At 40.6% G+C, this 15974-nt stretch overlaps 1 protein-coding gene across 1 annotated transcript; it reads right to left on the bottom strand.

The window, feature by feature from the left end:
• Positions 1 to 2669: 2669 nt before the first annotated feature.
• On the bottom strand, positions 2670 to 15171 carry LOC125248007 (inhibitory synaptic factor 1). Its single transcript, XM_048159557.1, has 2 exons — positions 13407 to 15171; positions 2670 to 3305 (listed from the first exon to the last, which is right to left on the bottom strand). The coding sequence occupies exons 1-2, from the start codon at positions 13551 to 13553 to the stop codon at positions 2736 to 2738; spliced, it is 717 nt and encodes a 238-aa protein (XP_048015514.1). The 5' UTR covers positions 13554 to 15171; the 3' UTR covers positions 2670 to 2735.
• Between the last annotated feature and the right edge of the window lie 803 nt (positions 15172 to 15974).

The raw sequence follows: 15974 nt of genomic DNA, 5'->3' as shown, positions 1-15974 counted from the left end.
TCCACGAGAGTGGTGGAGTGGAGGCGGAACAGGGGGAGAGATGGCGGGCCAGGCCCGTGTGGCGGAAGGGGGCCTTGAGACCAAAGCGGAGCTGGGCAGTGACCAGGGTGGAGCCAGTGGAACAAAAGATCTCCAAGGGAGATGAGAGGGAGTTGAGGACCTCCAGGGTGGAGCTAAAAGTTCAGGAGATCACCACGGCAGAGCAGAAGACCACCATGACGGCGTATGCGGAGCTGAAAACCAGCACAGCAGTCAGATGGAGCATAAGACCAACACGGTGGAGCAGATGGGACTGAAGACCACCACTGCGGAGCAGGATACCCCCACGGTGATGCAGAAGACCACCACAGAAGAGCAGATGGGACTGAGGGTGTACTCACACTAGGCACGGTTTCCTTGAACCGAGCGCGATTGTGCCCCCTCCCACTCCCCCGCTGGCCTGCATTCACACTTCACTTAACGTTCCCGGCCAGAGCACGCTTACGTCATATGCAACTTTTTGAATGGAAGAAAACATGCACTTTCGCTAAGATACTGCCTAAAATAGGCTATTTATAATTTATGCTGCACAGCAATTTTCAACATCACATATAAGAGGATTATTACAAAGACAGCTGACGTTAATGGAGCAATTAATTACATGAAATGATAAGTGTACTATCAAAGTAGTAATAAAGATGTTTGCCTTCATAATGATGACAGTAGCGCACACAAAAGTAGTAACTGTTCCATGCTCTGGCACAGGCTTTTGGGGTCAAACACGCTCGGGCACGGTTCAGAGCGCCTAGTGTGAGTACACCCTGAAGGGCAGACAGAGAGTTCATATTTGGCCTCCTTGGCCATGACAGAGATAACAGGGAGCGCAGGTTAAACAGATTTTACAAGCAGACGCCTCAGGAGGAGCTGTAGCAATTGCTGCCTCCTCTGGGAGAGCTGTAGCAGTTGGCGCTGCCTCTGGAGGAGCTGTAGCGGTTGCCACCACCTCAGGAGGAGCAGTAGAAGTGTGTGCAGCCCAAACATACAAGATGGCAGTAGCAGTGTCAGTATCTCTGGAACCACCTGACTCGGATGTGCTGAGACCACCAGACTTGATGGAACTGTGACCAATGGGCTTGGAGCTGAGACCACCTGACTTACCGGCACTGAGACCACTGGACTTAAGGGAACTAAGATCACTGGACTTCATGGCACTGAGACCACCTGACTTGGCAGAGCTGAGACCACCTGACTTGGCGGTGCTGAGAACACCGGACTTGGCGGTGCTGAGAACACTGGACTTGGCGGAGCTAAGACCACCTGACATGGAGGTGCTGAGACCACCGGACTTGAGAGCGCTGAGACCATAGGACTTGAGGGTGCTGAAACCACCAGACTCTGTGGCACTGAGACCATTGGCTTCGCGGCACTGAGACCACCGGACTCTGTAGCGCTGAGACCACTTGACTTCACGGTGCTGAGACCACTGGACTTTGCGGCACTGAGACCACCGGACTTGAGGGCGCTAAGACCACCGCCTCTCGTACTGACCTCATAGATGGATCCATCACACTGGCTATCAGTCTTTTTCATCCCAGAACTGATCCAGTGATCGAGGGGATTCGTGGAAAACCAAGCTCCATGGCCGTTGGAGCCTGGTACGCATACATGTTCATTTAAGCCAATGTAAAAAAAAGTCTTCAAGTGCCACATCATTAAAATTCACCTGATTAAAAAATCCCAAAAAGTCCTCTACAAAATCCTCAATGGCCCGGTCACCTTGACGAAGGCTAGAGAGGCTGCTGCTAGATCCATGCTTTTCTTTTGTTCAAGGTCGTGTTCTGCTACGTTCTGGCTTGATGTGATAAATCCAAACAAGAGGCTTGACGCAGAAGAATGATGAACTCACATTTAATAAACATCAGGAACCATAAAAGGCATACACCAGCATGAAACGTTAACACAAGACAATGAACAGACTATCACTGAGGGTTTAAATGAACAAGATGAAAAGATTTATCTTGAACTATGTATAAACCTTAATTAAACAATTTAATAACCAAATAAAAAGGAATGTATAACTGTATGATATTACGCTGTACCCACATTGGACCAGCGGTTTGGAAAATGGATGGATGATTCATCTGCGGTCTCTCACAGTGCATTATGGGTATTCTCTAGCCGTTGAGTGTACGTTGTTTGTGCACTCGTTATTGCGGTGCATTGTGGGATTGAATGAGTGCATTTGATAATGTCCACTATGGTTTCGGACACCACTACAAATGGCTGTCCACTCAAATAGTGCCCTATTTAAGGGTATAGGGGGCGATTACGGACACAGCCAAGGAAACAGGATCTAAACCACAGGAAGAGTCCATGAAACAGAGACAAAGGGAATCATTACAATTTCACATTATTTCTGTTTTACTGTATTTTTCATCAAACAAATGCAGCCTTGGAGAGCATAAAAGACTTCTCTCAAAAACATTATGTATATATATATTTCAAACTTTTGATTGGTAGTGTACATTCAGAAGATTTTAAACGAGTCATAAGGACTACTCTTATGGTGATTTTTTGTCATTGTGTACCTTCACATCCCTAGTTCTCTTTTACTTTTATTATATCGAAAATAAAATTTCACCTTCTGTGTTCCACAGAACAAAGAAAGTCATGGTTTCAGAACAGCATGAGCATAAAATATAATAAAAGATTTTTAATTTTTTGGTGAATTCCTTTTTGGGATGCTTGCAGATGTTTTAGTTCTTGTAGTCACTTGAAGATCTCAGCTTGACTGGAATGAATGGGAAGTGAGTTTGTGTGCTTTTATCAGATACAGTTTGCGTACTGCAGCTACGGAGGGCTCTTTTTTTCGAGTCCGGGCTTGAGTAAGTTTTACGTTTACATCTGGGAGTCAGAAACCTTGGAGGCGAAGATGAAAACACAGAGTCTGTGGACGACAGCCTTGATGATCTTAGTCCCCCTCTCTCTTCATCGTAATCATCATCACAGCACAACGCGTGATATAGCGTCTTGTCGTAAGAATGGATCCTTCCTCCTGATCCAAAGAGCCAGGAGGCTTTAGGGCTGTTTGGGGCCTTTAATGGTCCATTGAGGGCAGGTAAGTCTCCACAGCTCCTGCGGTAGAGGTCTAACTCTTGCTTCTTAGCTGTGGTTGGGTTACGGAGAGGATTGTGCAGTAAAAGGTTGTCGGATAATGTCTCATTGTGCAAGAGGTCGCCACGGTCCTCGCTGCAGCACACTACTGTCAGGTCATCCTCTGAGTCAAGGTCAATATCTGCTGTTAACTTGTCAATTTGGGCCACAACCTGAATGGGAAAAAGAGAAAATTGAATAAATGTCAGGAAATAACTCTCATAACCATATCTGAAGCTTTTGTTCACTCTTAAAAGGGTTATTCGCTCAAAAATTAATATTCTGTCATCATCCTTATGTTGTCTCAAACCTATTTGACTTTCTTTCTTTTACAGTATTTTTAAAGTCAGCATGAAGTGGAAGGTGGAATAGTCTTTTCTTAACTATTCTGATGTATCCGAGTGAAACGGACAAGAAAAATGTTGGATGGGATTTGATTTTGACTATCAGAAATTGATTGGATGGTTGTGGTTTGCTATTGGTGGATCGCATGTGACTGACAGGTTGTACCGCCCTAGAGCCGTTCGAAAACTGCAAAGTTATTTTGATGAAAGATTATGAGGGCATATGAATTAAAAAAAATAATGATGTGCACAGATAAATACATTTATAATAAATAGGGGGAGAGTGGGGATGGTTTCAACACTTTTTGCATTTCCTTGAGTTTCTTAGAGACTGTTTGTATTGGAAATCCAAAATTTTAATACAATATACCCATATTTGTCGGCTACCCACCCACACTGCTGCAACATGTGTGCATATGATAATATATGTATAATTTATACTTGAATAGACAAAGTAAAATGTTGCAACTGACCCCATAACAGGGGAGGGTTGCAACATTCATAAAAATTTAATAAAATCATTTTTTTAATGCCATTTTCAAATTTATTTATTTATTTATTCAAATTTAAATATTGACAGGGTCTTCACTAGGTTTAATTGGCTGTATACAGACAAAAAGTAAGACTAGTAAAAGAAAAAAGATAAACTTTTTCAAGTAACAACCAGGTTTTGGTAAATTATTACAATACAAAATCAACACGAACAAGAAAAAAAGAATTGTTGCTCTACATAAAGATGGCGTAGGCTATAAGAAGATTGCCAAGACCCTGAAACTGAGCTGCAGCACGTTGGCCAAGACCATAGAGCAGTTTAACAGGACAGGTTCCACTCAGAACAGGCTTCGCCATGGTCGACCAAAGAAGTTGAATGCAGGTGCTCAGCGTCATATCCAGAGGTTGTGTTTGGAAATAGACGTATGAGTGCTGCCAGCATTGCTGCAGAGGTTGAAGGGGTGGGGGGTCAGCCTGTCAGTGCTCAGACCATACGCCGCACACTGCATCAAATTGGTCTGCATGGCTGTCGTCCCAGAAGGAAGCCTCTTCTAAAGATGATGCACAAGAAAGCCCGCAAACAGTTTGCTGAAGACAAGCAGACTAAGGACATGGATTACTGGAACCATGTCCTGTGGTCTGATGAGACCAAGATAAACTTTTTTGTTTGAGATGGTGTCAAGCTTGTGGCGGCAACCAGGTGAGGAGTACAAAGACAAGTGTGTCTTGCCTACAGTCAAGCATTGTGGTGGGAGTGTCATGGTCTGGGGCTGCATGAGTGCTGCCGGCACTGGGGAGCTACAGTTCATTGAGGGAACCATGAATGAGCAGAGCATGATCCCCTCCCATCGGAGACTGGGCCGCAGGGCAATATTCCAACGTGATAACGACCCCAAACACACCTCCAAGACGACCACTGCCTTGCTAAAGAAGCTGAGGGTACCTAAACCCTATTGAGCATCTGTGGGGCATCCTCAAACAGAAGGTGGAGGAGCGCAAGGTCTCTAACATCCACCAGCTCTGTGATGTCGTCATGGAGGAGTGGAGAGGACTCCAGTGGAAACCTGTGAAGCTCTGGTGAACTCCATGCCCAAGAGGATTAAGGCAGTGCTGGAAAATAATGGTGGCCACACAAAATATTGACACTTTGGGCCCAATTTGGACATTTTCACTTAGGGGTGTACTCACTTTTATGGCCAGCGGTTTAGACATTAATGGTTGTGTGTTGAGTTATTTTGAGGGGACAGCAAATTTACACTGTTATACAAGCTGAACACACCCATTAATGTCGTTTCTTCAGTGTTGTCACATGAAAAGATATAATAAAATATTTAAAAGATACTTATTTACAAAAATGTAAGGGGGGGTACTCACTTCTGTGAGATACTATATATATATATATATATATATATATATATATATATATATATATATATATATATATATATATGTGTGTGTGTGTGTGTATATATATATATATATATATATATATATATATATATATACACTTTTATGTATATGTATATGTATATTTATCTATTCCATCTTTATTCCCCAATCTCACCCCATTTCATCCACTGGCATTGGAATATTTAATATGTTTGTGCTGAAGGGAATTTGTCCTCCTGCTGCGCTAGTAACTGCATCTTACATAAGAACTCAACCATACGCTTATCAATATTCCTTCTCTTGCTTTACCCAGTTCCTTTTCTGAGCAGGGTCTCAAGGCTGGTGCACACAATTCAGAGACAAAACAAAGCACAGGAGTAGCGATCCCACAGATGGAAGCCTCTTTGATCAGAAAGTCTGTCTGTAGATTTTAATCAGATTATGTAACATACATATATGGCTATGGGATACCATTCAGATTTAAATCATACGACTACACTGCAAACTCATTACGTGCCTTTTGTCAATATTAAGCAGCTTAGTATTCTATATTTATACTGTTTTATTTGGATTTTGATGATAAAGCACTGCGTTTGAATTAAAATATCAGAGTTATTAATGACAGCTTGTTCTGTTATGCGCTGCTTCTGATTTCAATGAGCTCAGGGCTTTGCTGCTGTCAAACATTCTCATTGCATTCAATTGCAGGATGTGGCAGTATGAGTGTTTATAATATAGCAGATCGGCTATTCGGCAGCGGGCCACAGGCTTTTGGCTGTTGGGATTCGGTAATGAGCAGTCAAATGTAAACAGGAAAAGCCCAAATGACAGGCATTCAACAGCTCAAATATTCATTCACACCGCACCTGCTGCTCGAAAGAGCACACGATACGTAAACAATGCCAAGCTTTTGCAATGCAGACAAGTAAGGACTGTACAAACATAATGTACTGTATTTACGAGTATATATCGAACACTGCCAAGTATGATAAGCGCTGTGCGGTTATCAGAGAGATACATTTTGGGACTCCACTGAAAGGTCCTGTCTGGAGGAGGTATTAGATCATCTCTCGTGGGGTTGTGCCCTGATGTGCGGTGCTGTCAGACAGTTCATGTTTAATGCATTCCTGCCATCCACACACTAACTGATCAGAGATCAGAGTGCTGCTCGACAAAGACCGTCTGAAAATTGGTACATTGTGGAGGGCGGTATGACATAAGGAGCCATGCACACCTTGCAAAGCAGAAATGCTGACCTATAGAGATTCCCAAGTGTCATGACTGTTGTAGGAGACATTGCTCATAACAAATAGCTAGTACTCTTGTTGCGTGCTGTGCACTTGAACACATAAAGATGACACATTTCTATAGCTCGGTAACAGTACAATGTAAGTAACGCCAAGGGCATGGGTTCGAATCACATGGTACTCATGATGCATAAACTGATATAACATGAATGCAATGTAAGTTTACTCAGATATAACTGTCCGCCAAATGCATAAATGTAATGTAAATGACAAACATGTTATTGGTATAATCAAAGTAATTATGGAAATATGCTCTTTGAGGAATGTGAAATAAAGTAATTAACCACTGGCATGTGTTACAGTGATTTTACAATGAATACAGTGTTTTGTTATACAAGTAACCCTTTAAAGTCACCATGAAATCCAAATGGACAATTCTTGTTTTTTTATGGGATATTGCAGTGTTTATTAAAGGGTTAGTTCACCCCAAAATGAAAATTCTGTCATTAATTACTCACCCTCATGTCGTTCCACAGACCTTCATTCACTAATTACACACTAATTAAGATATTTTTGATGAAATCCGATGGCTCAGTGAGGCCTCCATTGCCAGCAAGATCATTAACACTTTCAGAGGCCTAGAAAAAGAACTATTTAAACAGTTCATGTGACTACAGTGGTTCAACCCTTAATGTTACGAAGCGACTTTTTGTGCGACAAAAAAACAAAATAATGACTTTATTCAGCAATATCTAGTGATGGGCGATTTCAAAACACTGCTTCATGAAGCTTTACGAATCTTTTGTTTCGAATCAGTGGTTCGGAGCGTGTAACAAACTGCCAAAGTGACGCCCCCCAGTGGTGAACCACTGAAATTTCAAAACACTTATGACGTAACGAAGCCTCGTTTACTGAAATTACGTGACTTTGGTAGTTTGATACACGCTCCGAACCACTGATTCGAAACAAAAGATTCATAAAGCTTTGAAGCTTCAATGTTTTGAAATATTTTGGCGTATAAAAAGTTTTCTCGTCGTTTCGTAACATTAAGGTTAAACCACTGTAGTCACATGAACTATTTTAAATATGTCTTTAGTAGCTTTCTGGGCATCTGAAAGTGTTAATTATCTTGCTGTCAACTGAGCCATCGAATTTTATCAAAAATATCTTAATTTGTGTTCTGAAGATGAATTAAGGTCTTACGGGTGTGGAATGACATGAGGGTGACATTATTTTCATTTTTGGGTGAACTAACCCTTTAAGGATTTATCCTTGCATATCATTATTCATAATCTTTAATCAAAATAAACTTCCCCTCGTTCTTGAAACTATATCTTTTCTCTTCTCTGATGATGTATTTTTCGGTGGGAAGGCGGGACAACCTGTCACTCACTTGAGATCATAGCAATAACAAACAATGATCCAATCAAATCCTACTCTACATTTTTTCTTGTTGGTTTCATTCAGATATAAACACAATAGCGAAGAAAAGATTTGAACTTTAAAATCACTCAGTATTTTTGTTTGATATATCAGTTGTCTACTTGACACTGACACCTAGTGGTGTGGATGCCTCACCATGCAAAGGTTTTCAGTTACCAAGGACAGTTTTTCAAGCCATTATTATTCGCAGTTAGCCACGATTCATTTATTTCTGTGCGTGAAATGTCCAACAATGGGGCATTACAAAAATAAAGTGAGTCGAATACTGGCTGGTCATGTGATCTCAAAATGGCCGCTCCCATGGGGCGACCCTCTCAATGTAAAATAAAACAGTATTTTCTAACCAAGATCATGACTGGCATCATTTCATGTGAGTGTACATAATTTTTACCACATTTTTCAAAATATCTATTCATTTCTTTTCTGAACTATAACAATTTATAACAGATGTTTTACAAAATAAAGAAGTTATATTTATAATAAAGGATCAAAAAACTAAAGACAAAAAGTCAGTTTAGAGGATTGTTCAAATCCCTTATCTAAATCTAATTAAGCAGCTGGTGCAACAAAAGTTATAACTCATATGATTTTTTTTTTTTTTTAATCCGCTTTGTCTTACAGTCATCTTACCTGCAGAACCCCGGGTCTTGGAGTCAGATAATTGCCAAACCCTCCCAGAAGGCTTTTAAACAGAGTGTTTGGAACAAAGTGTGAGTCAGAACAAGCATTTTACCAATTTAAACTTTTTGTGAGAGGAAACCTGATTTAAAAGCAGTAAGAAACGGACGCATCGCCAGCACTGGGCTTCTTTAGTGATTGATTTTTACCTGGAGGCTGGCTGGAGCCTCCAAAACATCTGATAGAAACTATTCGATTCAGAAAGAGATTCCCTCATACATTTTTCATCATGCATTGCTGACTTCCCCATATATTTGCTCTGAAAATAATCTCCATATCTGTCTACATATATATTTATGCATTTGGCAGACGTTTATATCCAAAAGAGCTTACATTGCATTCAACGTATATACCTTCCTGGCTAATGGGAACATTCTCAGAACTTTGACAAATGTTCTGGCAAGGTTCTCTCAATGTTATGAACAAACGTTCTTCCAGTAACGTTTATAGAATATTCATTCAAATTTTCTGGCCTTTAATAATGTACTAAAAATGTTTGCATTTTTAATAAAACATTATTAATACATAGTTCATGGAACATTTTTTTCAGGAAAGTTTTAGTTGGATGCTCGTCTAATGTTTTTTTTTTAAATGTTACTAATTTATTTCAGAACATTCAGAGAACATGATAAAATGATAAAAAATGGAATGTTCCCTTAACATTCACATAACCAAGAAAAAAACGTTTTTAAAACATAAACTGAATGTTAAGAGAACATTCAGAAGCAACATTTTCATATTGTTATATGATAATTATTTGTTTTGGTTTACAATTTTGATTACTAATTGGATAGACATATACTATAATTAAAGAGACAGTGACCCCTTATATGTATTTTAAGGGGTTAGTTCACCCAAAAATGAAAGTTCTGTCATTTATTACTCACCCTCATGCCGTTCCACACCCGTAAGACCTTCGCTCATCTTCGTAACACAAATTAAGATATTTTAGTTGAAATCCGATGGCTCAGTGAGGCCTTCATAGGGAGCAATGACACTTCCTCTCTCAAGATCCATTAATGTACTAAAAACATATTTAAATCAGTTCATGTGAGTACAGTGGTTCAATATTAATATTATTAAGCGACGAGAATATTTTCGAAGCGCCAAAAAAACAAAAAAACGACTTATTTAGTGATGGCCGATTTCAAAACACTGCTTCAGGAAGCATCGGAGCACAAATGAATCAGTGTATCGAATCTGCTGTTCGGAGTGCCAAAGTCACGTAATTTCAGCCGTTGGCAGTTTGACACGCGATCCGAATCATGATTTGATACACTGATTCATTTGTGCTCCGATGCTTCCTGAAGCAGTGTTTTGAAATTGGCAATCACTAAATAATTCACTATTTTGTTTTTTTTTGGCGCTCCGAAAATATTCTCGTCGCTTTATAATATTAATATTGAACCACTGTACTCACATTAACTGATTTAAATATGTTTTTAGTACCTTTATGGATCTTGAGAGAGGAAATGTCATTGCTCCCTTTGAAGGCCTCACGGAGCCACATCGGATTTCAACTAAAATATATTAATTGTTTTCTGAAGATGAACGAAGGTCTTACGGGTGTAGAACGGCATGAGGGTAAGTAATAAATGACATAATTTTCATTTTTGGGTGAACTAACACTTTAAAGAAGTGTGTAAGCTATTTGAGTAGTCAAGCTACTCTTTTGAAAAAAGCACACTACAAAAGTTGCTAACAAAACTTAGCTAAATACTTTTCAAAAGTGTACCCTGGCTACTTGAAGCAACTAAGATTTTCAAAAACATCAACCAACATCAACATTAACTTTCCCATCAGTGTTGTTTACACCATTGTACAGTAAATAATACAAATAACATAAAAGTCAGTCCAATTAAAATTGTTGATCTCTTTTTAAATTATGTTTTAATTTATAAATCTATTTGATACAACAGAAAATAACGAAGGCTTAGACAGGATCTGTGTAAGTGCTGTTTTTGGCGGGAAATCAGTGGAATTATATGCAATGGATTTAAACATGATAGAAATGCGTTAAACGGAGCTGAAAGTACTACACTTTTATTGCTAGCTGAAAGAATGATCAGATTTGCCAAAATATTTAATTACACAAGCATGAAAAGAACTTTAGACATCTGCATAATTCTCTGTGCATAGATTAAGCAAAGGCGTATAAGTGAGCAGTGTACTGGTTGCACTTGGCAGCAAAGAATTCAGAATCATGACAAATGTTTGGCTGTTATCCATGGAATAAGAGACAGCTGAAAGACAGATGAGCGTATGGCAAAACTAATAACCATAACAAGATGTCAGTAGTAACAATAAGGCTCTGCTGCAAGGTGTGAGTGACAGATGGAGGTGTTAACTCATGCAAGATCGGCAGAGCTACCGGTGATGCCTGAACTTGGCCAAGGAGACGAATGAGACAAATCCAGAGGAGCTGTGACTGAGATGATGAGACAAATGCCAGTCTGGGACACTCATAGACTCAGTGACAGTAATGAGGCAGATAGATATCCACCCGAGGAAAGAGATTAATTAAGGAGATGTCCTCTCACATAATGCTGAAAGCAGTCGCCCAGCACAAAGGGAGATAACTGCAAAAGAGATGAGGCATTGACAGGTGAGAAAATGAGGAAATCAGATGCGCTCCCGCACATGTCGGCCCATTGTCTGATTCGCCGGGTGATAATTAGGCATCACAGATGACATCTTGCTTGTATGGGATGTCATGGCGTGTGTGGGGGGTGTCATCCTGCAAGTCTATCTCCTTGTTAATCTATCTGTTGGTTGCTGTTTGGCTGACAAGCTGTCCAGTCAACAGCCTCTAGGTGGACGTATCACGGGGCATGGATGTGTTTGTGACCTTGTATATGATTATGAAACGTACCCGCTGTATTTGTGTATAGTTAGCAAGTATTCAATAGTCGCTTTTAGGCCAGAAACCAAAGTAAAAAAGTATACAAACATTAACGGGAATTCTTACCAGTCCATTGCAAGACCCATTTTTCCTGTGTTACTGAGATGGTAACAAACTCCAGTGCACAAGGGAGTGATAGAGTTACCTTCATAGGTGGTGAACGTGATTTCACCAAGTACAACATGTTCCTGGATCGACATCTTTGTTGATCCTGGAACAACATTCCAATCAACCAATCAGATTTGAGGGGACAAGTTTACTGTTTTTGTCAAGTTTAGGCTGAGAACCAGGGTTAGGTGCTTCCACATCAGTGTTATTCACCTATCATTTCCCTCTAATTTTAGAAATAAGTTAGGGGTAGGGTTAGGTTTAGGGGTTGGGAAAAGGTTAGGAATAAATTTTCGGATAGGAATGTTGTTCCAGGATCAACAAAATATGTTGATCCAGGAACATGTCTTACTTGGCAAAATTACTTGGTGACCCTTCATATGTCTATGCCAGGGATGGCCAACTATGGTTCTTGAGAGACACTCTTCTGCAGAGTAGGGATGTGACAGTGAGGACATTTTCCCAGCTGTTAATCAACATGTGACAACACCGGTAATACCGGTATCACCGGGGGTGGGGGGGAAGTTGGTCTTTTCCCCTCTTTATCCACCTTGCTTTTAAATCGCTTATGGTGCGTGTCCACTGGCGCAGAGCGAGCATTTTCAATTCCTATGGAAGATCAACTTGAATTGGCTTGAATTGTGAGTTCATTAATATTCTTAATGAAAAACACAACAACAAAACAGTACATTGACATAATCACTTAAATAGACGTTTTCACACTTTGCTTTAAAACAAAATCATCCGCCATTGTCTTGTGTAGTCGAGTGAGGCGAAATGGGCGAAGTGAGGTGAAATCTGACTCCTGCTGCTGATCTGTGCTGCGACTCTCACTGCATTGAGTTGACACGTTCAGTTTTTAATTGTAGTGTCTGTTCTCTAACTGAACTAAATTATTTTTATTTGTTATAAAAAATCAAAATGACGGTGGGGAGTGGTGCCGTGGTGGGCAAGTGATGTTACCGGTGTTGGGGCTGAACCCCGGTAACACCGACTATCGCAGCAAGCCGACTGCAGAGTTTAGTTCCATCCCTAATCAGACACACATTCCTGTAATTTTCAAGCACTCCTGAAGATTGTATTTTGGATAAACTCTGCAGGACAGTTGCCCTCCAGGACCGGACTTGCCCATCCCTAGTCAATCCCATTAAACAGGGTGTGCTGTTCAAGTAGCTACTTACAAACATGTCGACAACTTTTACAGTGGTAAAGCAACTTTGAGAATGTGAATGCATACCTTTGTTGCATTGTGAATTGCTTTTCGCAAAAAAAATCAATCATTCATAGCTAAAAGCACTTGCATACTTGCATAAAGTATGTTTTGGGTCTTACCCAGTACAATGTAGGGATCAGTGCCTTGCTCAAGGGCACAATGGTAGTAGCTTGTAGATCGCCCCTTGTGGGGTTAAAAAAGGGGTGTCAAATCGTGCTCCTGGAGGGCCACTATCCTGCAGAGTTTAGCTCCAATGCTAATCAAACACCTGAACAAACTAATCAAGGTCTTCGGGATTACCAGAAACTTCCAGGAAAGTGTGTTTGGGCAGCTAAACTCTGCAGGACATTGGCCCTCCAGGAGCTGGACTGGACACATGGATTAAAACATCTCATCATCAGACTCTTCAAATCAAGTTTTATCAAAGCAATCCCTTAAACCCAAAGTGTGTGCTTTACCTCCCGGAGCTCTTTCGCCACATCCTTGAGCTCAGCGAGAACTTCCTCCAGCTGTTCCATGACCATCTTAATGTGCCTGCGGATCTCTGCTCTCCGGTCAGGGCTCTTGCTTGGTTCAATTGGTCCTAGCGCTGTGCCGTGAAACATCCTTCACATGGGGATGACAGCAGCACCGGCAGCCAGGAGGGGACAGGACACTGGACTTCATGTCTGAAGCCCAGCACAGTATTGTTTAGACCTATCTGGATAAAAGACCCATTCTCTGATCTGAACATCTCAGCATAGTTGTTTGTGGCACTGCTGATGTTAGAAAACTTTGAATTCAGTCCAGGAATATCTAGTATCTCTAAGGGAATTAAAAATGAAAAATTTCAAAAAGGAAAGGGCATCAAGAAAATTGGAAAAGTTTCAGCACTGAAACAAACTGTTCTCAGCAAAGCTTTGATCTTTTCTGTATGATGTTAAAATTAAATCAAACGGTATCATTTTTGGCATGAAAGAACCTTTGTTCTTAAGACAGCCAGAAAATAAATAAGTAAAACACCCTTTTGAGCTTCTATTTTGAGAGGTTTGTGACATACCAAAAGTCATCTGTGAATCTTTTCAGCCTCCATTGCAATTCCACTTATTCAAAAATGTATATCATGAAGAGTATTTTACATTAAAGAGAACGTCTTCAGTACAGGAGCCATCAGTATTTGATGTGAAGAAAATATGTATCCAAATAGTGCACTAAGAATAGTAAGAACAAGTCACATTGCCAATCGAGCTGGCAGAAAAAGAATGCATCCGGTGTGACACCTCGGAGGACGAGCCAAAAATTGCTTCTCTCAGAGGCAATCCTGACACGTCCTGATAGGAAGAACCATCACTCTGAGACAAAGAGAGCTCCGGACATCCAGTTCAGCTAACCCACACCAGAAATCAGGCAGGAGTCAGTAGCTTGTCTTCTCATGGCTTTTGTGGCTTTGCTTCAGAATTGATGCCATTTGGACTTATTGCTTCCCCATATGTCTATAAAAAGCTTCCGCAGAGTTGCCAGGCTTTTCCCACTGTGCCCCGTACCGTGCAGCGTATCTCCTACCCCATCTGAGCATGCACAGATAACACTAGAGACGGATGCATGCTCAACACCTCTCTTGCAATGTTGTCCTCTATCAGTCACTGATTCTCAAGCACTTAGGAAACCTCCCCCTTCCCTCTCTCTCTCTCCTTCAGTCACTCGTCCTCAAACACTCGCATTCATTTCCTATGATCTCTCTTCCATAACTCTTCCCTCCTCTTTCATAGTTGCTACCCTACACACTACCATTTAGTCCCACTCACCCTTGTCCTGTCACTTCCATCCCACTTCCGACAAACACATTAATTCATGTACACTTCCAAGCTCGCTCTCTGCTCAGATCTTTTCAACCACTTTCCACCTCAGTTGGGGAACCAAATTAATTCAATTCAGTGTTGCAGTGCAGGCTCGTGAATCGTGAATGCGACGGCTCTGCAGCAATAGAAGCGGACCAGATTATCCCATTTAGATCGGTAATGAATAGAAGACAGACGCAAGTACATCGGGAAACCGCTCGCCCTAGCACAATTATGCGGAAAAGATGCTTCAGCCTCCTGTATTCATTTTCCTGTTGCTTTCTTCAAATCACGAATCGACCGGGGGACTGTGTCAGCAAGTTTGAAATTCTAATTTACCTCTCTATAATGATTCTTCAAAACATCCTGCGAGGCTTGTCCCAAACAAAGGCCCTCATTATTTCTTAGGTGTATCTGCTGGGAACACTGATGAGAACGATTCGCACAAAACAGGCAATCGTCTGAATAGTGCATTCAGGCATACGGTGCCGAAACAGCCATCTAGAATAACAGATACAATTTGAGATGAAAGTAGAGAGGAAAAATGTTAAACAAAACAATCATTTGTGCTATAAACATTTACGATACCTCAAAATTGTGAGACATCTTGGGGAGAGGTGTGCTATTACTTTTTGGAGCTTTCGGACAATTTTTGCCTTGCGGATGGTAAAACGGCAAAAACGATGTTATTGTGACAGAATTAGTATATTCAAGCACTACTCACATTTCTTTAGAAAATGTTTCTAGACTTTTTTAAGTGTTTGTTGTTTAGATGCTTGACACTTTGAAGGTTCATGGGCACTAAAATGCATTTGAAGTGCTCCCTTCTATTAAAAGTTGGAAATGAGGACTAAATGCTGAGCTTTTGAGATTTGCAGAAAGAAATGGAAAGCTAATGCAATCCTAATTGCATGTGTGGCAATTTATGCATGCATTAAGTACTAGCTGTTGGAGGAAACTTATTTCAGAGCCCCAAAATGGTGATGCAAATGGTTTTGTTTTCATTCACTACTGACTAAATTCTTGTCCTTGAAACAAAATGCTAGCTCAGAAGATTTTTGTAATCTGCTTGTCTAGTTAAAAGCGTCTTATTTCTTTTTGAAAAGACAAAACACACTTCCTGATTTCATGTAGTCTTTTCACTGAATGCAACTTCAGTGTTTTAAGTTAAATGTCATAACAAGGTATTTAACTCAATAAGATATGCTG

Source organism: Megalobrama amblycephala, linkage group LG15 (genome assembly GCF_018812025.1).
Source record: "Megalobrama amblycephala isolate DHTTF-2021 linkage group LG15, ASM1881202v1, whole genome shotgun sequence".
NCBI lineage: Eukaryota > Metazoa > Chordata > Actinopteri > Cypriniformes > Xenocyprididae > Megalobrama > Megalobrama amblycephala.
The sequence above is the reverse complement of the archived record's forward strand: the minus strand, read 5'-3'. Positions and strand labels throughout refer to the sequence as shown.

Excerpts from the sequence above, each read along its gene's own strand:
- LOC125248007 (XM_048159557.1), bottom strand. The coding sequence starts at position 13,553 with ATGTTTCACGGCACAGCGCTAGGACCAATTGAACCAAGCAAGAGCCCT. Across the intron at positions 3,306-13,406 it reads TGGCGAAAGAGCTCCGGGAG|GTTGTGGCCCAAATTGACAA; the intron begins GTAAAGCACACA and ends TTTCCCATTCAG.